This window comes from Balaenoptera acutorostrata, chromosome 15 (assembly GCF_949987535.1).
Source record: "Balaenoptera acutorostrata chromosome 15, mBalAcu1.1, whole genome shotgun sequence".
Lineage (NCBI taxonomy): Eukaryota > Metazoa > Chordata > Mammalia > Artiodactyla > Balaenopteridae > Balaenoptera > Balaenoptera acutorostrata.
The window spans coordinates 51,618,995-51,641,032 of record NC_080078.1 but is presented as its reverse complement, the minus strand read 5'-3'; the positions used below and the strand labels follow the sequence as shown (position 1 = coordinate 51,641,032).

Sequence of the window (22,038 nt, the reverse complement as noted above, 5' to 3'; positions counted from 1 at the left end):
CCCACTCCTGGGCCACTAGCTCAAGCTTGTTTCAAGAAATCAAAGCAGGTGTGGGACGTAACCCTGCTGTGCCTGGGGTGGAAAGGAAGTCATCTTTCTTGCTAAGCTCTCCCGCCCCATTTCTCGGAGCTTCTGACCTGGGAGCTGGGTCACTGCCCTGAACACGCCGCCCCCGATGCAATCAGCAGCTCCCAAACCACCTGAGCAACTGGCCAGAGGTTTCAAAGACCCACGGAACTGCTGGGAGGACAGGTCTTAACGTTGGAGGATATTTTCACCTTTTTACGCGTCCCTAAGTGTATTTAAGCTGAGTATACAGAAAAATTAGACAAAGGGATCTCACTGCGCCTGGACCACTTACCAATTTCACAGTTGGGTCCTGAGTACCCCTCGGGGCATGAACACTGATATTTGTCAGGCCCCGTGTTGCTACAAGTTCCCCCATTGAGACACGGCTGGTGGGTCCCGCAGTAGTTGAGATCTGCAAAAAGACCCCAAAGAAGTCACTCAAAGACCAGAAAGACTGTGTTCCTAGACCCATTCCTCTTAAAAAACTAAAACCGAGGGAAACAGACCCAGATTCACAGGGTTAAAGGCAAATTCAAACAGATTTAGAATAAAAGCCCCTGCAAATAAAAATAAATAAAAGTACAAACCAAATCACCGACACCCCACCCCCGACCTCCAGGTCCGCCCAGGCCCTCCCCAGACATACCTTTGTCGCAGAGCTGACCACCCCAGTTAGTCTCACAGAGGCACTGCCAGGGCTCGTTACAGGTGCCGTGGACGCACCCTGGGTGTGGGATGCACTTGTCACAGTACAGGCCCTGCCAGCCATACTGGCACCTGGGGACACACAGCAAACCCTGCTTTACCCTTTAGAACTTGCAGGAGATCGGAGCCAGAAAAACACAAGGATGCAAAGCCCAGGCTTGCTGTTTCTGGCGACAGGATGGTAGACTGTCAAGGTCTGTCCAGGGGTTCCCTCTAAGCAAACATTTTCCCAGTTGGACTGAGGTCCCCTCCCAGGCGACTCCCAACAAAAGGGGGGCTGTTTGGGGAGAGGCCAGCGCGGGGCTGCCCTCCACAAAGCCCCTCTCTCTTCTCAGGCTCCCCCATGAGCCCAGGGCGGGGGCTTGGAATAAATCAACCCCTGGGGGGAAGGAAAGGGCTCTCCCTGCAGTGACAACAATAGCCATGCGAAAGCATCTGCAGACGCAGCCCTTTGGCCAAGTTTTACACAGCAGCTTGGCTGGGCTGTGTCTCAGCAGCAAGTCACGACCCCAGCACACAAAAATGCACCAAGACACCAAGTGCGGCAGGAAACTGCCTCCCAAGGAGGCTCCCTGAAATCAAACAAGGAGGGAGAGGGGGCACCCTTCCTTGGAGAGATGGGGTAGGATCTCTGGACCCATTTCTGCAGGGAGGACGAGGAAAGCAACAGCACTTGGAACCATTTCCGTACATGATTTATGACCCCCCCTCGTGGCTACTTAGGCTAATTTATTTTATAGTTATTTCTCACTTTGCACACACACACACAAAGTCAACTTGGTTTATCTCATACTGGGGAAGGGAGTCGAGTTTCCTTTATAAGCGCCTCATTAATCGGACTCTTTGGAGGCCAAATGGTGCCTTTGATCCCCAAACAAAAACACAAACATACACCTTCACCTGGGGCAGGGGCTCAGCTACTCTCCCCTCAAGTTTCAAGCCCTCTGAAACTCTAACTGCCTTCTCAGAAATCAAGCTCTAGCAAACAGGAGCTGGTCTCGGGGCTGGGGGGGGCGGGCAGCCCACAGTGGAGTGAAGGTGGGGTGAGCCAGAAACAGCGACCAGCAAATATTTCCATGACGGGGACCCGGGAAAGCCATGGTCAGAATCGCCTCCCCCGCAAAGAAGGAAAGGCTTTCTGCGTCCAGAGAGCTGGAGGTGGGCTAAAAATCCTTGTCATGGGAAAATTACAGGGATCCAGCTAATCGCTAATCATCCACGGCCGAGAGTCAACTCAGCCCCTGAGAATTCTGACTCACCACTTCCTAACTTCTAAAAGCAAGCCATCCACGCCCCAATACAAAGAGCTACCAGGCTGTGTGGTTTAAAAATCAGACAGAGGATTCTGGTTTATCTGAAACGAAACTCTGGTCTAAATGACAAGGGACTATTAAAGGAGTAAAATAAGAACAAAGTAAATCCTCTGATAGAAATTTTTTAAAGAGTGGACACTCAAAAGTTAGTGGGAGGTCACGGGGATGCCTTTGGTAAAAGACTGATATTCTTAGTTTGAAAGGTAGATATTAAGAAGGAACTGATTGGGAAATAGCATTATTCTTACTGTCTTTCCCTCATTCCCTTCCAGATGAAGGATCACTACACCTCTTCAATTTGCTTAATAAAAGGAATAAGAGACAGCTGAGGACCCGCCTCAGCTCTTAATTAGTGAGAGCTGGATACCCAAGCACAAGAAAGGAACCACAAGAGGCCCTGGATGACTTCAAAAGAAAACAAATAAAAATACTGACCCTAAAAGAGGCAGCCACAAGGTTATCCCAGTTTAATAATACATGATTAAGGTTCTCATGAGAAATTGAAGTGACTTTCCTCATAGGATGATTCATAATTGAGTCTGATATTATTGGCAGGCTCGCAATAAAGCAAGACTGTGCACCCAGAAAAAGGGATTCCAGGTCGACCTGGGAGCAAGAGAAGCAGTAAAGCTTTCTCATGTGGGGGAAAAAACGAGACAAAACACACCTCTGTAATACATGATCCAAAGGACAACTGACAGGTAACTTGCCATCAGCTATTTCTGGAGCAGGACGCAACCAGAACTTCCTTGGCGAGAAGGTTCTGTTTTGATTTTTCTTTCAAGGGAAGGAGAAGGAGATGGCCTGGGAGACCATGCAAATGATGTGTGGGAAAGTCACACCTTAAGTAAATAAGGGCCTGCGAGTCCAGGCAGGGAGTGGGAGGGAGACTTCGAAAGAGAAAGGCCTAAATTCTGGAAACAAAGCCTGCTGTTCTGGCTGGGAGGGCCCTCCCCAGGCAGCAGTGTGTTTATTCTGATGACAGGAGCAGAAATCGCGGTCGCCCTCGGCTGATATTCATCTGAGCTGAGCACGAAGCGGGCACAGCCAGAGTCCCTGAGAGCACGGCTGATCTGACTCTCCGGAACAACCTTCACAAAGAAGAGCCTGCCCCCAAGCTCGACAGTAACGCTGTTAAACACCACAGTCGGCTGCCACCAGCGATGGGGGTTCGCAGGCGAAGCCCTTCAGTCTTCCAGAAAGTAAACTTATCTTTCTGAGGTGCAGGAAGAGACAATTTCAGGCCAGCCTGGTTTTGTTTTACTTCCAGCTGCCCTGATTCCCACTTCAGCTTCAAGCCCCAGAGCTCAGAGCTCCCCGCTGCATGGGAGGGGAGCTGCGGCGGCGGGTGCACAAAGGTACAGAGGACCACGGCAGTCTTCAGGATTTTCGGAGCGGCAAAATCCTGTGGCTGTGCTCAGCCTGTCGAAATGCAGATTTCTGGGCCCAACCTATGGACTGGGGTTCCATGGGTGTGGGGTGGCACCCAGCAACCTGCATTTCCACACGTCCCTGGTTAACTCGGGGAATGACACTCTGAGTATTGAGGTTTGGGGGCAGTGAATCCCAAAGTACGGTCCCCCCAGCAACAGCAGCACCGCTGGGGGCCTGTTAGAAATGCAGAGACTTGAGCCCACCCCAAGCTATGGAATCAGGATCTGCGTCATCACAGGAGCCCCAGGTAACGTCAGTTTGAGATGCACTGGTTTAGGCTAAGGATTCGTAAGCTTCCCCGGGCTCAAACTGGGGTAGCTTTGGGGGAAAACATGACAGGCCCAAAGGAACCATTGAGTGTCACATTAAATCTGCTAATCCTTCAGATTTGGGAGGAGAGTAAAGTGGGCGATCATGTCAAAATGCCACAGACACCAACAGTATTTCCTGAAACAAGCCTTTCCCAGATTGGCATGATGTACATTTCAAGAAGTTCCAAAAACTGTAATCGGGAAGCCGTGGGGGAGGTCTCCATTTGGCTTCTTGCATTGTCCGGGACCATAAAAGAACAGACTTCAAAGGCCAGCAGCAAAAGTCTACATTCATCAGGCTCAACTGACAAAATTCCAGCGCAGCCATTAACCTCTCAGCACCGGCCAGGCTCCCGCCTGCAAAGGGGCCAGGAGATTGTCCTAATCCCATTCTAAAGAATGCTCCACTTTCCCCTATTGATGGGAAAAGTGGGGGAGGGCTGGGAGACAGCAAACCGGGCAGGGGCTGGGGGGTGGAGGAGGAGGAGAGAGACCGCAGCAAAAACCAAACCCACAGCCCTCCATCTAGTCCATTAGCACTTTAAGGGGAAGATTATAAAAACGAGTTATCAATTTACAGAACCGTTAATACATGAAGTCACTGACTGTGCCCAGAAGAGTTTTTTTTTTTTCCCCCAAGAGAGAAGCGTGTGCATTTCACCGGACAGCTGGTATAATTTAATAAGCTTCGGATGTGCCTACTTGAAAAAAAAAATTTTTTTTTTGGTAACGCTTTCTTGTCCTCCAAAGAAAAAGAGGCGTATTCACAATAAAGTCAGTCCTCCTCTTGTATTAAAGGGATCATTATTAGCAGGAAAAAAAAAAAGAGTTTAGTTGTTTACCTGCAGTCACCTGGGAGTTTGCAAGACCCATGCTTGGGGCTGCAGCCCTGCCGGCAGATAGCTGTAAAAAAACAAAAAAACAAAAAACACAGAAGGATGTGTCAGCACACTGCCAGTTTCTTGCACTGCCACCATCATGAGAATGGCCTCATCCATTAAGCCGACAAAATCCACTATTTCAAGAGATCTCATATCAAGCCCACTGAGGTGCCCCAAGAACAAACCCAGCTTTAAACTTCAAGGCCATGCTAGCAGATCCTCAAACATGCTAGCATGTGGGGACAAAATGCAGGCAAGCAGGTGGGGGAAGGGGAGCTTTACGGAGTCTCTGAACAATAGCTACGCTGCTCCCGGTCAATTCCCACCCTCGCCAAAAGCAAAAAGGAGGTCTAATCCTTCCTCAACTCTGTCATCTTCCCCACTCGGTACCCCAGCCTCCTCAGAACCCTCTGACCAAATGCCTGGTGTCTCAAAAATCCCATGGGACTCACAAAGCCAACCAGGCCAGCTTCACTTGGCAGGCTAATCCAGGGGCCAGATCTGGTGGTACTTTTTATTTTTTGCAAAGTATCCACACAACACAATTCTGCTTCCTTTATTGAAAAAAGTTTTTGAACAGACATTAAAAAATAGTAGGCAGATACTTTTTAAGTAATTGTTACTGATTTTTAGGACACCAACTATTTAAAATATGTTTTCTCAATCCTTTCATTTGGATCCCAGAAAGGCCATCCTTTTCAGTCTTGTCTTTAATTATTTAAGAAAGCAATATTGCCCAGGAGACCTGCAAATTCCTCTCTTTGCCCTACCCTTCAGTCACAGTTCAAAAATTCGTTTTTCAACTTGAGTTTATCTTAAAGGAATTTACCAAATTATGTGAACTAAGCAGAGTGCGTTAACGTTCGTGAGGGCCTCTTACATGGTTAACTAGAATTATCCACCAATTTGCTATGAATTAGAAGCTTTGTAAAGGTAAAGACCACAGATAATTCTGTGAACATCTGTGCATATGTGATAACTCCCTGTATTCTAATAGACGGGGCTGGGACAGTAGACAGGAGGTCTGGAAGTTTATCCCACTGTGGAGGCGTTCAGTTCACCACTCGCCCCCTCCCCTCAATACCACGGCCCCCAGAGATGCCCAGTGAAAGCTGCCGTAAGGCCACCCTGAGCCCAAGGGCTGTCATTTTTCACAAGCTGTTCAGACATTGGCTGGGCTAACCCAGTCCCACTTGGCATCTGTTTTGCGTCGGATGCCTTAAAAAGCAGAGCCTGAGAAGGGGGTTCGGGTACAGAGAAAGAGGTAGAGGGCAGCAGATGGGCAGGGGAAGAAGCTGAGCAAGAACGTGGTCTCAGCAGGAGCTTGGCCTCAGCCTGATTCCAGGGGAAACTCTGGAGTGTGAACTGTAGCCCAGAGTTAACACAAAGGGGGCTGTGGCCTTCTTACGCCCATGTCAGCCATTCACAGACTGTGAGCTGGAGGGACGGGGTGTGGAGTGGCACCTGCTTGGCCAAGGACAACGCTCCAGAGAAGGAGATGTTAGCAGCCAATGCTCAGAGCGTCTGGGGGAGGGGGTACCAACAGCATCTTTGTGCTTCAGGCCTAGAAAACAGCCCAAATCTCACCATACCCAAGAAAGCCACCTGATGGCAGGGGGGTGAGAACATGACACCCAAAGTGACAGCCATCAGGAGCTGGTTAACCCACCAGGCACGCCCACACACACCTTTGTTACATTCAGGGCCCATCCAGCCTTCCATGCAAGTTTTGTTGCCATTCTGGTCGCAGGCATAGTGGCCAAAGAAGTCGTCTCTGGGTCGGCAGAACTTATTGCAGCCGAAGCCATAGTAATAGTCATCACAGGTCACGCGGATCTGATACTCAAAGTGGGCAACCCCCGTGTTCTGCTTCAGCGTCTGCCACTGCCGGCTGGGGTTGATCATGCCTGAATGAGAAGCCTTTTCAATAATGCTGTCGGGTTCTAGAGGCAAAAAAAAAAGGATTAATCACACCAACATTTACATCAGACATCAGAGCTTTCTCTCCCGACCATTTTGACAACTTTTAATAACAACAAATGCACACGGCACAAATTCAAACAACACAAAAGGGCAAAAAATGAGCCATTCATCTCCCTCCCCATCATACATTTATCCTTTTTACTGGGCATGTAGTATTTCTTCGTCTGGAAATAAAGTGAAATAATTTACCTAGTTCCCAACATGTGCACTGAGGTTGTTTTGGCCTTTGGCTATTAAGCAAAGCCACAGGGAACATCCTTGAATATATTTGCCTGTATGTGGTTCTAGAAGAAAGAAATATCCCAGAAATGGAAGTGCTGGATCGAAGAAGACACACACGACCAACACGCTTCCACCCAGAAAACCCAAACCACCAGGAACAGAAGCCCCATCTGTCTGCCCTCCCGCCAGCAAAGGAAACTGTTTCACAACAGCAGTGCCAACACTGCGTTATCAGACTTTCTGATTTAATGGGTATTTAATTAAGTGATAGTGAGGCACCCTTTTGACAAAACCATGTGTATCGGCTCCTGTGAACTTCAATCTGTTTCTCTCCTTTGCCAACTTTTCTATTGGGCTGTTTGGTCATACTGGTTTGCAAAAGCTCTTTACATGTGATAGAAAGTGGCCCCTTATGGAAGGCTATTCTTGAAGAAATTTCATTATTCCAGGTAAAGGTTAGCAATCTTTCTTTTCTGGTTTTAGAGTTTTGTGTCTTGCTTTAGAAAGGCTGTGTCTATTTCTAAACTCTTCACTGGAAGCCAGAGAGTAATTTTTTTTTAATTATAAACTTTGCCACCTCTTAAGCTGGCATTTAAATAACAATACCATGAACTTGATGCATTTCACCTTTCACCTTTGCCCAGAAGGCAGATGGGAAAAGCATTCATCCCACTTTACAGACAGGTAGACTGAGGGTTTTTTGGAGCCAAGTCAGGCTCCTTAAAGACTGCCTACTGAGGAAAAGAGACACGCCTGGGGCCCAAACAGCTCCAGGAGGAAGAAGTGGTCCCTGCCCTGGGGTCACCTATCACTTAGTATGAGAAGAGACAGGTACAAAAATAGCTCCAAACTCCAGGTGCCAGGAGTTCAGGGGAGGGGCGTGAAAAGGAAATGAGGCCCCAGTCAGCACCCACCCTGGTCCTGTGTTTGTTTTCTTAAACCTGCCAGCACCAACCCTTGATGCCTTGTCAAATTCAAGGCCACCTTGGAGAGACCGTTAGGACCTGCTTGCAGTGTCTTTGTGATTCTTATCCACCCACACCCCTGTTTTTCTAGGCCTAGGGCCTGTGCTCATCTGCAAGGCTAGGCAAACCCCACAGGTGACCAGGAGACGGGCACTCCTAGGCAGATTCAGCCACACTCCACTTCCAACAGCGTCCCAGCCCTCACCCTCTGGGCTCTTTACCTGTGGGCAAGACGGGCCTTGAACAAGCCCGCATACCTGCAGACCTACACTCCCGGCACGCAGGAAGCACTTGCAGAGGACGCTTTCCTAACCTGAGTTTTGCAAATAAACACAGGCCAAAGAATGACAAAAATGTCCCTGCATTAACTGTGTGCTTGCTCTGCTGGTTCAATGAAAAAGTGTAGTGAGCTATTACCATGTGATGATGAGATCTTAATAAAGGGATTACTTAAACACACTAGCCATGGCTCCTTCTCAGGCAGGCTACAACAACAAACAATTCAGACAAGAGTCCGGGGTAATCCTAAAGGCACAGGCTGACATGTCAGTCAGTAGTTTGGTATGCTTTCTACTTCCGGGAAATGGTGTGAAGACATCATTTCAGAATCCTCAATGGGGCTAACAGGTCTGTGTAACTAACTTCACACCTGCATGACAGATTTTTCCTAAGGGCCCAGAGGGAGTTGAGCGTGTCTGTGACACGCTTTCTGGCATCTGGGTTACAGAGATGCTTCTTCTAAGCTGCTGTCGCCTGAATCACACTTCCTATCAGCTCAGGGCATTACCAGTGTTTCTGGGGTAGTCAGCTGCTAGCCCAGCTTTAAGATTAGAAGGGGATATTACCAGGCCTTCCTACAACCTCGAACTGCATGAAGATGGAGCACGAAGAACCCACAACAGCCTTGCAGGCCAAGCAGGAGGGGATGAGAGGCGAGTCTGAGCAGAATCCTGGAACCACGCCAACCACAAACCTTAACCAAGAAGGCTTAACCAAGAAGGCTACAGTATAAGGAAAACCTGGTCCTAAGTATGCCAACCTGTGTTTACATATCTATTGATCAGAACGAGAAACTGAAATCATTTGCTCTGGGGGAGAGAGTAAAATCTGCACCCTTATATAGTGCAGTCCTGAAATGCAATAGCAATGACCTTGGAGCGCTGGCCTCAGAAAATACTTTCTAACACATGTACATCACCTGGGTTTCACTTGGGCCAGGCTCTGCTCCCGAGGGTTCATTGCAGAGCTGACGTGAGAAGGAATTCTCTGTTCCCAAGCTCAGGGCTCTCCCTCTAATCTGAAGCCTTGTTTGGTCCCCAAGGAGCAGCCAACCCCAGTTGGGTTGCTACACATCCTCAGCGTCTGCCCTCATGGAGGACAGTGCCTTGGGAGGGACAGAGGGTGAAGGGAGTAAAAGCAAAACATTCCAGGTAGTGCGAACAGCATGTGCAAAGGCCCTGAGGCAGGAGAGAATGTGATGCATTTGAGGACAGAAAGTTGACTGGTGGGGTTTGAGAGAATATAGATATGACAGATGTGGCATGTGAGATGGAGCTGGCAGGGAGACAAGACTGGGCCATGCAAGGGGCTTTGGGGCCACACAAAGATCTGTCCCAAGGGCAACAGGAAGTTACCAAGTGGCTCTCAGTAAAGGTGACACTCAAACTTTATGCTCTGAAAAGATCAAGATGGCAGGAGAATGGAGAAAGCGCTGGAGGTAGACCAGAGTAGATAGGGGTGCATTAATTCAGCCTCTACTGTAAGAATTCAGGCGTAAGCAGATGGTGACATGGACCAGGGTAACAGCAGGGGAGGTGGAGGGAGGCATCAGGATTGGGTGTGGGGCACTGGACATAAGATTTTCAGAACTTGGAGGTGGATTAGATACGGATGCTAAGAGACGGTGGTACACAGGGGGTGCTGTCCCGATTTCTGGCTTATGGTACTGGGTGTTCAAATGCTGGTGCCAGTCATCCATAAAGGGCCCTAGGCAGGCTCTGCTTTTGGGGAGGGAAGATGACACATTTGGTTCTGAATACGCTGGAATCCGAGATACCTTGGAAGCATCGCAAAAGGGAGGCTGGACAAGCACGTGGATAAGCCACTCCCAGCAAACCCCCATTCCTCCTCACCAGGGTCACAGAAGTGAGGCTCAGTGCCCTGCAGTGGGCATTCCGTGACTTTGAGGCAACCCCTCTCTTCAAGAGTAGAGGTCTGAAAGCCCTTTATTATCTCTACCCCAAGTCTTCCTGTGTCCTTCCAGTGATTTTACCTCCCAGGAAGAGAGGAGAGGCTCCAGAACCCCAAAATGGGGCAGACAACCGTGGGCAGCTCTGGAGGGGCACCAGCTTCCGGAGGAACAGCTACCTGACCCGTGGGCTGGTGGAAGGCCCAGGAAGGGCCCTGCAAACACTAGGGACCCCTTGCACACCCTGACAGGTGTCCTAACCCAGCTCTTACCAGGAGCCAGGGTCAACCTCAAGGATGCTCACGCCACCAGCCAGACTGTGTTAACATCTGCACCAGGACATCTGAAGAGCCTGTCTTCCCCTCCCCATCCCCCATCTTCCCAATGTACAGTTACCACTGTAAGCAGGTCAGTGACATAACGCTCACCCAGCCCCCAACGCGTGTGGCAGGGGAGGGAACAGAGAACAAACAGGTGCCCGTGACCCTGACTGGCATCAGCCACAGCCCAGGCAGGTCACTGCCTCCCCTCCCTCCACCAACAGCAGGACGGGGGTATCACTCGGGGAGGAAGGTCCACGGATCTGGACTTCAGATGCCAAAGCACAAGGAGTGACCCAAACGGCCTGGAGCTTCTGGCAACAGGGGCTCAGCAGTGATCGTGTGGCTCAAGGTGGGCCAGCGAGACAGTTGGGCAGCGGCTGCCTCTTGGATTCCAGGCCCTCCCTGTGCCCTCTCTGGTCATTCACCAGTCCCAGAGTCAGGAAGAAAAAAGCAAGGCGAGAAGAGGGGGTAATGTTCTTAGCAGCAAACACACCAAGGGTCAGAGAGGATGAGACACGCAGAGGGATGGGATCGGGGTGGGGGTGGGGGGTCGCGCACAGAGACACCAGGCCGGTCAACCCCTCCTCTTGCGCAGACTCGGATTTCAGCGTGAATCAAGTTTTCCCATGACAACCACCCAGATCCTGCTGGCAAAAAGGGAACTGGCTGGCAGTCTCAGCGAGGGAGGGGAAACGTATCTTGAAGTTACAATCCAAGAGCAAAGACTCCGTTCTAAGCCAGACAGATGCCGCCGTTTCTACCAGCATCCTCTAGGGCTTCCCCCCGACCCCAGCACCCGCCCACCCCCAGCGGCCCTGAAAAGCAGCCTGCGCTGAGAACAGAGCCACCTTTCAGAAGGGGACAAGGCCAGTGTGATGGCCGTGAGGCACTGGAACGCCAGTCACGCACAGTGTGGGAAACCCTGACCGGCTGGGGGCTCACCTGCCCAACGAGTGAAATTCAAGGTTGGTCTTTAGAGCCCAAAGCCACCTCTGCGGGCTTTATCTTTCCGATGAGAGATTAAATGCTCACTTAAAGTTTAAATGGACTTTTAAAAAGTCACTACTTTGATCCTTTCGCGAGTCTACAAGGTTTTAGAGTTGTAAAACCATTAAGATCTCTATCCCAAAAATAATCTAGGGGCTGTATTCAGGGACTGAGTTAACTGGCGATCTGTCCTGGCCACTTAATATTCCAAGCGAAAATTCTAGGGGAAGTGATGGAAAAAGACTCCACGTTGAGGTCTGGGTAGTGGGGGGGGGGGGGCGAGGGGGGGGGCGGGGGCAGTGGCAGAAGAGCTCTGAAGCAGCCTGGGGACAGCTCTATCCAGCTCTGACAAGCACCGGGTGCCAAGCTCTGTGCTTCCAGACTCACGCGCTCAGCCCATGGCTGTGATACTTACGGACAGTGTCATTGCTGGAATCCCACGCCTCCACAAGCAAAGTGTAGGACCTCTGTAACACAGATAAACAACAGCTCAGTATTCAGAAACGGGGGTCAGCTCGCAAAGGTCAGGCCTTCTCGGCCTCCCTGCACGCCCTGCCAAACAAAACCATGCGGCCAAAATGGAAACTGTATTTGCTGTCGAAGTGAGGTCTTGGGCGTTTAGGTCCAGACCGACTCCCCACCCCTCCCCCTAGCACCCACCCCAGGGTGGCAAAAGACACCGGGCCCACCGTGGTCCTCGTGCAGGCAGCCTGAAGTCCCGACCAAGAAATGCCACCTCTCTATACTTGTGCACACTTTGCGTATGCTTTTCCCAAACTTTCCAGACTCTAACCCTGGTGCTTGAGAAAACCACACAAAGAATTGATGCTAAGCTAACCTAACCAGGTGTTGGTACCTGGGAGTGGAGGCGCTCACCCAGTGAGGAGGGCTGGGGATTGCTGTTACACTCTGGGCCCTGGTGGGGAGGTCCCCAGGGAGGCCCCTTTTCCTTTGCAGAACCCCTTTGAAAGCCCTGTCTGTGTGAGACCATCTCGGCTCCCACAAGTATCAGGTGACTCTAGGAAGCAGGAGGGGTGGGTAGGTGCAAATAGACTCTGAAGACAAAGGCGGTAACCTAACTTGGGGGTGCAGGGGGGGCAGACTCTAGGGACCACAGTATAAAAGGAAGAAAGAGCTGCACCCCATGGGTTGTATTTATTGATAAACTTATCTGTCAATAAGATCTAACATTCCAGGAATAATCAGGGTCCACTAACTAAACAAATTCCCTGGACACTGGCGGGATGCCAGCCATTCTACTGAAGGTACCTTTTATCTTCCAGGCTTATCTCAGAATTCCACCTCCTCCCCGCCCCCCCCCCCCCAAATCCAAGCCATTAGCAAATTCCCACTTTTACTCAAATCTTCATTTGTAATTTAGAATGAGGTCAGTCTCACAAAACACCAGGGTTTCAAGAAAACTTCTGCTATCTTGGTGCTGGGGAAATGTATCCGAAGGGGTGGAGGGTAGGGAGGAAAGGCACATGAACCCTTTTATGTATCCCCGCCTTGTCAATGGCAGGTACCAGTACGTCGGAAATAGTAGCGTATATTGATCAAATAATACCGTGCCACCTACAAGGTGAAGGCAAAAACAGAGGGGGGAAGAAAAAAAAAAAAAAAAAGGAACTTCATTCATAACTCAAAGCAAGCTTACTGCTCACACAGCGACCCAGCAGGTCTCTGAACATAAAAATATCCTGTGATAGACCCCGCCTTGGAATTCAGCCGAAATATGTTTCATACTCAAAGCAGAGTAGGATTCCATTTCGCTCACTGATAACTGTGGGAAAATGCTCAGAAAAGCAAGCAAAACCGGGCAAGCCGGGGCACATACCCAGCCCTCTCCCGCAAGTGGCCAGAGGTCCAAATTCATTGCTGTCGTCACTGGTGTTTTATTAGTGAAAGTTACACCTTATTTACTGCCTCTGTGTTTCTTAGGACTTCCTACAAATTACCGGACTCTTCCCTGAGAGCACCAAGAAGTTAGGTTTCTCTACTGATTTGACATGAGAGCCAAGTCCAAATGAGGCCAGATGTGGGGCTGATTCTGGATAATGAAGCCCTTCATTTGCTGGTCACGTCAAGACCCACGTTCTCCACTTCCACATATTGTTGTAATTAATCCTCTGATTAAATGCACTGGTACCCGGGAGTTTGTTCAGACTTGTACGAGCACTAAACACATAATGCCCACAACCCCACGGAAAGGGAAGGCATCCCGGGACCGAGCTGGCGTGACAGCAGTAACTCTGCTTAAAGCTCAAGGGAGAGGACGTCCTTGGTTCTTGCACAAGATCCTAGAAGGCCACGCTCTCTCCCGGACTCATCCTCCCAGAACTGGGAGACCTCAGAAGTCGCTGACCAACATGCCCCACCTTGAGGGGAAAGAGGAGTACAGAGCCCTTGACACCAGCTGGCATCATGATTTCCCCATGAACGGCCTTCTAGGAGGCGAAGGTGGGGCAGGGGCTGGGGGCTGCGGCGCTGGCAACGAGGCATTGGTAGAAAAGTCAAGCGGCATTCCTGGACCGTCTCTCTCCCTTGTTTCAGAGAAGGGACTGTGGTTCTAGGACTCGCCTCCTGGGGCAGGAGGATTCCTCCCACCCAGCCTTCAGAGAAAAGGATTCTCTCCAAGGCTCCTATTAGGAGGCGCTCTTAAGCTCCCACTCCATCCCCACACTATAGATCAACAATCGAGATAATTTGGCAATGATTATTAGTTGCTAGGGAACTTTAATTTTTCCCAGGCCCACGCTTGACCTCTGTACATCCCAGAATGTACATCCAGACTCCGGGATCCAGACCACGCGCACCTTATGCCATCAAGGCCGGCTACCAGGCCCCAAACCGGCATTCCGCTACAATCACATCACACCCAAGCGGCCATGCAAACCTAACCCTAGAGAGGCCAAGTCCCAGGGCCCTTCTCACAGCTTGGGAAGGGGTGCAGGCGAGATGACGGGCAGGTGTTTCAACTTATTAACAAGTTCATACAAAAAAAAAACCAACCCGCAAAAAACATAAAAGACAGCAAACACCTGGATTTTTCTTGGTTTCAAACTATGAGAACAGGATTCTTATAAAAAGCTACCTGGCATTCATCTATTTTTCCTTAAATTTTTCCAGAAAAATGGACTGGGGGTAAAGCAGGAGGGATGGGCGGCCAGCAGATCTTCAGTCTGGGTTCACAGTGTGAATCGCTTCTGTCCTTCCCAGCTCCAGGGAAACCTGGCAACACGGCAGCTGGTTCTCACTCTCGTGCAGCAGGAAGGAGCAATGGTCAGCTTTCAGGAGGACCTCTGGGGAGGACACCCATGGAATTCTACCTCCAGGAGGGTCCTGGCATCGAAGGGCCCCCGGCGCCTCCTCCCGCCCTTGGCACTGGGGCTGCGGGAGGCCTGTTTTCCGCGCCCATCCAGCCCCATGGTGGTTACCTTGGCACCAGGTGGAGTGGTAAGCACTTAATTGCCATATTAAGAAGGGGGGATGTGAGAAACAAAGGTAATTGTGCTGGCAGCTGAGAGCTTCCTCTTCCTGGCAACAGTGGCAGCCAAACCAAGCCCTGAGAAGCTGCTGCTTCCCCTCCTGCCAAACAGCCCACCATGCAAACGGCACACGTGCGGCATCCAAAAGCCTGGGCTGCAGGGCAGGCGGCAGGGAGCGCGCCCTGGGAGCGCCCACAGGGCCATTGTACAGAGTCATCGGCCCCAGGTCGGTCTGGGGCCCTGTGCTCTGCTGACTCAACTGTCGCTTCCTGAGGCTGGCCCTGTATCTGCATTATTTGTGGAGAGGCTGCATTATTCCCTGTAATCCTCATTTCAGTCAATTCGGCCACACTATTGTCCTGCCTGCGTCTGGGTGGCCGGAGTATAAAACATTCCAAGCACAAACATATTCAATAAAGGCTCCAGAGATGTCATGAGTGGGTACATGCACGCTCGCCCCGACGATTCAAGTGTTGCAGGGTTTGGGCAAGGTGAGGCACGGAGGGAGGACAACCACCCCATGGCATCCCAGCTGAGACCTCAGTCACAGAAAGCAATTTAGTCTGCAGGGCTTGACATTTCAATAGAGTCTGATCTGGTAACAAAGGGTGATTTTCTCATGAAAGCCCACCTCAAAGACTCACCAAGCGGGGCCCCGAAGCTCATATCCAGATTTGAGACTCTCAATGAGAGGCCCCCCACCCCCTTTCCCATCATTACCCCTACCTGTTTGAAAAGCATCCCACTGATAATTAAATGCACCAGTTACAAAAGGGTGGCGAGGTTAATAGATAGAATACCGAGAAACCAGCCAAGCACAACCGTCCGGTTCACACAGAGCAAGCCTGAACAAGATGCCTTTCTACTCATTTACCAGAAGCGCATAAAGACTGGGCTGAGCTGGTAGAGGGCCTTGAATGTTTGACTATTTATGTGCCACTTTTAACCACCGCGAGCCACGCTGTTGTGTCCTCCCAGCACATGCAATGCACCAGAGACAAATGTCACTGGTGCCACAGAAACAAGGGCCACAGGGCAGGGTAGTGCACGCGGTGATCAGAAACCAGCAAGAAGTCACAACACAGCCCCTCACCCCCGCCCCATGCCAAGCTAGAGGCAGGACATTTCTGAACCCAGAACCCTACCCCTCCGCCTCTACCATTCTAGAAAACACAAGAATCATCACTTCCCATGCATACTAAAACAAGCATCTTCCTAAAGTTGGAAACTAGGTTAGGTTTGTTTACGGCTAATTTTTTTTTTTTTAATGCATTTAAAAGCTGGAGCAGCTTGGAACCTCACCATGGGGGTTGAAGGGGCAGAGGGAACATGTCTCTGAACATTTACCAAGGGGGAGTTCTCAGGAATATTTGCCTTTATGGATGACCATGCTGACTGTACGCACATCCAGAGATTACGCATTCTTACACTGTAACTAATCTTGAAAGTCTGGCATTGGAACCAGGTTCTGGCCCTCCTACAATGGGCCAGTGGCTGCCATGAATCCGGCCAAGGCCTCTGTTTGCATTCCTGTTTTCAGATCAGGACGTGAAGACTCCCTGTTGCCTTGGCTTCGTTTTTTTCATGAATAACATTTCTCCTCTATGCTAAACTTTCCACATACCTTCCATCCAAAAGGTCCCTTACAACTATTTGCTGTAAAGATTTTAGGCAGCACTCAGATTGCTGGCTTTCTGGGAGGCTACATGCTTTGTAAGTAGCTGCTGCCTCTCCTCCTTACCCATCCAACTCCCCCAAAGAGCCTCCATGCCAAAAGCTTCACCATTCTTGAAAAATGTTTGAAGTCCCTGTAGAATTACGGGTGTGGAGCTGGTGGGTTGTAAACTCCTATAAGTACTGGAGGTTTGAATAAGTTGCTAAGAAACAAGACAACAAGGAGGACGAGCACACAGAGGTTACACCTGGAAGAGGAAAGAACTATTAGAAACCAAGTACCTTGAATAGGGATTCCATGTGGGGAGCAGCCATTCTGCAGACACTTAGTACAAAGCAAGCATCACTCAACTTTCTCTCCAGCCTGGTTTTGCAATGCAGACATATCATTTCATCACTTTAGTTCGAGGTAGGTATCTTAGGGCAAAGGGTGTTTTCCCCATACACAGAAAGTCCCTTGCTCTGAGCACGTACACACGTGTGCTATTTGTATGCACGCATGCTGACCACGTGGGTGGCACATTCTGACTGCAGAAAGGAGCCAGTTCAAATGAGAATCCCATCCCTCCACGTGGCTACCCCATCTGCGGAGGCCTAGGGACCCGAAAGCACAGAGGAAGGCATAAAGGCAAGGGCATGTCAGTTATAGTCTGCGACTAACCTTATAGCATCCAATTTACCTAAACCCCTGGCCGTTGGTCATTCAGGCCTCAAGTGTGAACGGGGCCAAAGCTGGCATCCCTCTGGTATGCAAGAATCACACTTCACTGCGTTTTCCTAAAAGATGGAAGTTGATCTCAGCAAGCCTTTTATCAATGTCAATGGCATTTAAATATGAGGCCGAGAGACCAGGTACCTGAACTGCTTCCCCCCAAATTTCTCCAGATTCACTTCACTCCAGGGCCAGCAAAGCATCAGTACAGCTAACTGGGGTTCTGGATTTCCTAAAAAGCTTTTGGGGCTGGGTAGTGGTAATTACACTAATGTATTTTTAATTAGCAGGCACTCCTGGGATTTAGTACTAATTTTGGGAAGTGCAACTTAACCATTTCAGTGATTTCTAAATGGTTATTCCCCAATCATTTCCTGTTGAGCCTAATTACCTCCGATAATGTATGGTCTTATCACTGGGTCCCCTGATTGGAGGATCATAAATCAGGCTAGTTGCTTCAAGTCAAGCCCCTCCGAGCAGTACCGCTATGCTCATTAGAAGCCACGAAAGAAAACCATCACCAGGCTGCGGCAGTGGACCCCAAGTGGGACACAATCAGATACTGTCTGGAGGGCAGGCCCACAGCACAGAGCTTCTCACAAGGACACTGGCCTGTGGATTACACTTCATATCTGACCAAATCGTTTTCTCCTCTTCCTTTTCAGAACACAAGCAGTTGTTTGATTGGGGTCATAATTCCAGACAAAACACATAATTACACCACCTTCTAAAGTGACCTTCTTTTGTGCACCCTGAACCACCTCTCTGCCACTGTCAGCAAACTTGGGAGGAACCACGTGGACGCTAATTGTGGCTGCCTAAGGGTTAGAAGCTTAGGGGCCGGGAAGTCCAAGGTGGTTTGTTTTTTGGTTTTTTTAAACCCTGTATCCTCCTTGTTCCATCTTGAATTCTATACCAAGTTCAGCTATTACCTATTTAAGACATCAGCTTTAAATACACACTCATTAATATTTAATTGCCAAACTGAATGAAGCTGTGCGATCTACTTCAGTACTAATCCAGCTACCTAAGTGCTTTCACTTCAGTTAACACTCACACTGGAATCATTCTTGAAAGTTACAGACAGTGGTGTTTCTCCAACCGTGCTGGGGAAAATAACACGGCACACCCCACCTCCACTCTCTCTTGGGAAGTCAAGCTTACGCTGCACAGCAGGCCTTTTTGGGGCAGTGGGGTGGGGACTTGTTTATGAGGGACGCAGGCATTTGGCCCAGCTTCAAAAGAACCACACTCTCAGTGTGAGCTCCAGCCGTCTCCCCCATTCTAGAAAAGCCGAGAGTCTATTTCATGGTTGGTGACCCGTGGGGCCTGAAACCACAGACGAGCACCAGCAAATCAATCGTCTCCCTGCCCTCACACACCACTGCCGCTCTTCCCCATCTCGGGCTCTCTGCCAAGTGTCAAAAGGAGGCAGACACACCTTCTGGGTCACTTTCCCCAGCCAGCCAGGAGAGCAAGCCTCCCTGTGTTCACCCCAGCCGTTTCTCTGACCCTCCTCTCCAAGATGAACCTCAGCCAGCCCTGCAGCTTTTCCACATCAGTAATAAGATTCCTTTTATGGTCTTGTGAAAAGCGAGGGGCTCCGGACTGATCCTCCAGGCGGGTGGAACCACCTGCAGGCCCCTTCCCCCTACCTCCAGACACTCGGACACGGGCAAGGGCAGTCAGTCGTCACAGTCAACTTGGGCCCAGCCAGATTAAAAAGTGGCCAACCTCTTTAGCTTAAAGTTCTCCCTAAAGGGGATTAACAAACAAGATAAACACTCTTTGTAAAAATGAGATCCCACAACAGACTCAGTCCTCCATTCTCAGAGAATTCCACAAACCACAGGTTTTTATAAGCCCCTTTTACTGGTATGTTTCTGATAAATGTCTCATCTCACCCAGGCAGAGGGCACTTTATAACGCCAGCCCCAGTCAACACGGGCCTTGAGAGCCACCCCAAGCTTCTCACACACTCCAAGGCCGACTCTCTCCCCTCCCTTCCCACAGTTGCGATTCCAGCCCTAGCCCGCGATAGGAGGCAGCAGAGTGCGCCCCATCAGAGCACGTGGCGAAGAGTATTCCCCAGGGCACCGACCTCCCCCCTCTCACCACCCACCCGCCCAGCACAGACCGGGCCAAGCCCCAGTCCTGGTACTGAGTCACGCCTCCTGGACGGCAGGAGCGGGGCAGAGGGCACCAACATTTTCCCCTTTCCTCCCCTTCTGCAATCACACTCATCTTCCTTCCACCCATTTCGAGACGTTGCCAGGGCCTCGGTGCAGGGTCTGCCAGCGGGGCCCGGGCCTCGAGCGGCTCCGGAGTCGTGGGTCTGTGCACTTGCACCCGCATGGGCTGCCTCGCTCGGGCCGCCCCTTCCAGGCCTCGGCACGCCCCCCGACGCTCGCGGGGCCCGCGCGCCCACCGGACGAGGGCGCACCCCCGCCCTTCCCGGGGAAGTTTGCAAACACAGCTGTTCCAGAGCCCGGGAACCGCTGGAAGTTGAGGCCACAAGGGCTACGCCGCGCGGGGGCGAGGGCAGGAAGGGGCCGGCAGGGGGCGGATGGCTCTCGCGCCCACAGCTCTGGGGAAAGCCCGGCCGCCCCCCGGCGGCGGCCGTCCCCGGGCCTTACACTCAGCCCAGAGCGCGCCCCCGCACGCACCGAAATCTCCCGGGGAGCAGCGGGAAGTGGGCTCCCCACACCCTCCAGGAAGGACACACCCGCCCTCCCGGCTGCTCACGGGAAACGCGAGGGTGCCAATTTGGACGGCGTTCGGAGGCCAGAACTGTGCCGAGCCGCCTTCCCCGGCGCATCAGGTTTAATAGGTTGAGCAAAGATCATCTATAATGACCTCTTGGCTCGGGCGGTTACTCTCGGGCCTTCAAGTTGCAAGTTTCAACCGGCCTTCCTAGGAGCCTTGCCCCACCACCCGCTCTGGGGTCCCACTTTCGAGCGCTTAGCAAAAAGCTCTGGGGCTGGGGCCTGCCGAGATCTAGCTACAGAGCCTCGGCTCCCTAACCCTGCCACCACAGAGACATCCCGGGTTAGTGCCGAGCTTCCAGCCAAGGCCCTTTAAATCCCCTCTCCTCTCTCAAGAGAAAGCAGAGCTCGGCCCACGGGTGCAAACCACGGCCCGGCCGCCCCCCGGCCGGCACTCACCGGCCAGGCAAAACTGAAAGGCAGCACGATGCGGTTGCGTTCGTTGCCGCGACTGGCCTTGAGGTTGAAGGTGTTGCCCCCGATGACAGGCGTGGACCCCGAGCCGAAGCTGCAGGGCCCCCCGGCCGTGACGCGCGACTGGTACTCCTTGAGGCACACTTTGAAGTACGTGTCACACTCGTCGCGAGAGCACTTGCGGTCCCCCGGGTTCCGGGCGCCGCCGCAGCAGTTCCCGTTTTGCAGCTCCCCGTTCACGTTCTGCATGGAAAGGATCTCCAACTCGAACTGGCCGGAGGCCCCGCACACCTGCCGGCGAGAGAGGGAGGGAGGGAGGTCAGCGCAGGGGAAAGTTGTTTTCTTCGAGGGTGGAAGTGGCGACTCCCTCCCCGCCCGCCCCGACGAGCCCTTGGCGCCAAGTGAAAATAATTTTACAAAACTAGGTGCAAGGACTCAACGTGATTCCCGGGCTTGAGAGGCTAGAGTGTGGGAGCAAACCGATACGATTGCCCTCCCCCCCCCCGGGAGCAAGAGCGGAGCGAACGCGCGCTCTGCCCAGCCTGGAGGGTACATTTAGGAGCCAGGGGGCTCCCCCAGCCCAGGTGCAGCTTCTCGGGCGCAGGGGCCGGGGCGGGAGCCGGCGCCCCAGGGCTACCGAGCCCGCTCCCAGACGCTCAACCGCAGGCGTCCGGGGCGCCGCGAGGGAAAGAAGAGGACGGGTCGGGAGAGTGGCCCGGCGGGCTCTTACCTTGGCTCGCAGGGCGCAGAGCAGGGCGAGCAGGAGGCTCAGGGGGCGCCCGGGCCGGCCGCGCGTCCGTGGGGACCGCATCGCTGCACCGCGCGCCGCGGGCACTCGGGACGCCGCCGCCGCCGCCGCTGCTGCTCGCGCTGGTGCTGCCGCTGGTGCTGCCGCCGGTGCTGCCGTCGCCGCTGCCCCTGCGGCCGCCGCGTCCCGGCTCTAATATACTCCGCCGATTGGAGCATGCACGACTGGAAAACAACACCACTTTTCAAAAGCCCTTTCAAGAGCGGCCCGTTCCAGAAGGCAAAGAGCCCGGCCTCCTTTTATTATTCTGATTGCTTCTTTGAGGCGCTCCCCCTCCTCTTCCACCTCCCGGCTTTCTTTCCTTCTCTCGAGCTCCCCTTCTTTTATTATTATGATTATGCGCAGCCTTTTATTCCCTTTCAGATCAGCTGCTTAGAGAGGAGGGAGGGAGGGGAGGAAAAAAAAAAACAACCCGAACCCAGCTCGCGGGCCGGTCGCAGGTAACACAATGACGCGTGCCCGCCCGGCTCTCGGAGAGGGACTCAGAGAGCCCGTCTGGGAGCCGCGGCCGGGGCTAGCCACCTCTACCCAGCGCGCCTGGCAGGCGCATGCGCGCTTATTAATATTCATGAGGGGCGTGTCCACCCTCGACACGCCCCTTCCCTCCCGTTGGATGGGGTGGGGGAGTACAGGGAGGAACTTGGAAGGGGCAGGGGGCTCAGGGACGCGCAGGGCCGCGTAGACGTCTGGGGGGCCCAGCGCAGACCCCCGCCCTCGGGCGCTTTGGGCCAGGCGGGAAGGGTGTAGGGGGTAGGGCGCGGGGAGGAACGGGAGGTCTCCGTCGCTCTGGGACGCG

At 52.1% G+C, this 22,038-nt stretch overlaps 1 protein-coding gene across 2 annotated transcripts in view; it reads right to left on the bottom strand.

The window, feature by feature from the left end:
* JAG1 (jagged canonical Notch ligand 1) overlaps window positions 1–21,714 on the bottom strand; it is a 35,326-nt gene extending 13,612 nt beyond the window's left edge. The window contains exons 1-7 of one of the 2 annotated variants that reach the window (XM_057528571.1): window positions 21,165–21,714; window positions 20,420–20,725; window positions 11,797–11,848; window positions 6,402–6,656; window positions 4,675–4,735; window positions 716–846; window positions 362–481 (exon numbers count right to left, since the gene is read on the bottom strand). In XM_057528571.1, coding sequence (XP_057384554.1) covers window positions 362–481; window positions 716–846; window positions 4,675–4,735; window positions 6,402–6,656; window positions 11,797–11,848; window positions 20,420–20,725; window positions 21,165–21,245 — 1,006 coding nt within the window. In that variant the 5' untranslated portion in view covers window positions 21,246–21,714. The remainder of the gene's footprint in view (window positions 1–361; window positions 482–715; window positions 847–4,674; window positions 4,736–6,401; window positions 6,657–11,796; window positions 11,849–20,419; window positions 20,726–21,164) is intronic. The other variant, XM_007165258.3, reaches the window with a different exon arrangement.
* Between the last annotated feature and the right edge of the window lie 324 nt (window positions 21,715–22,038).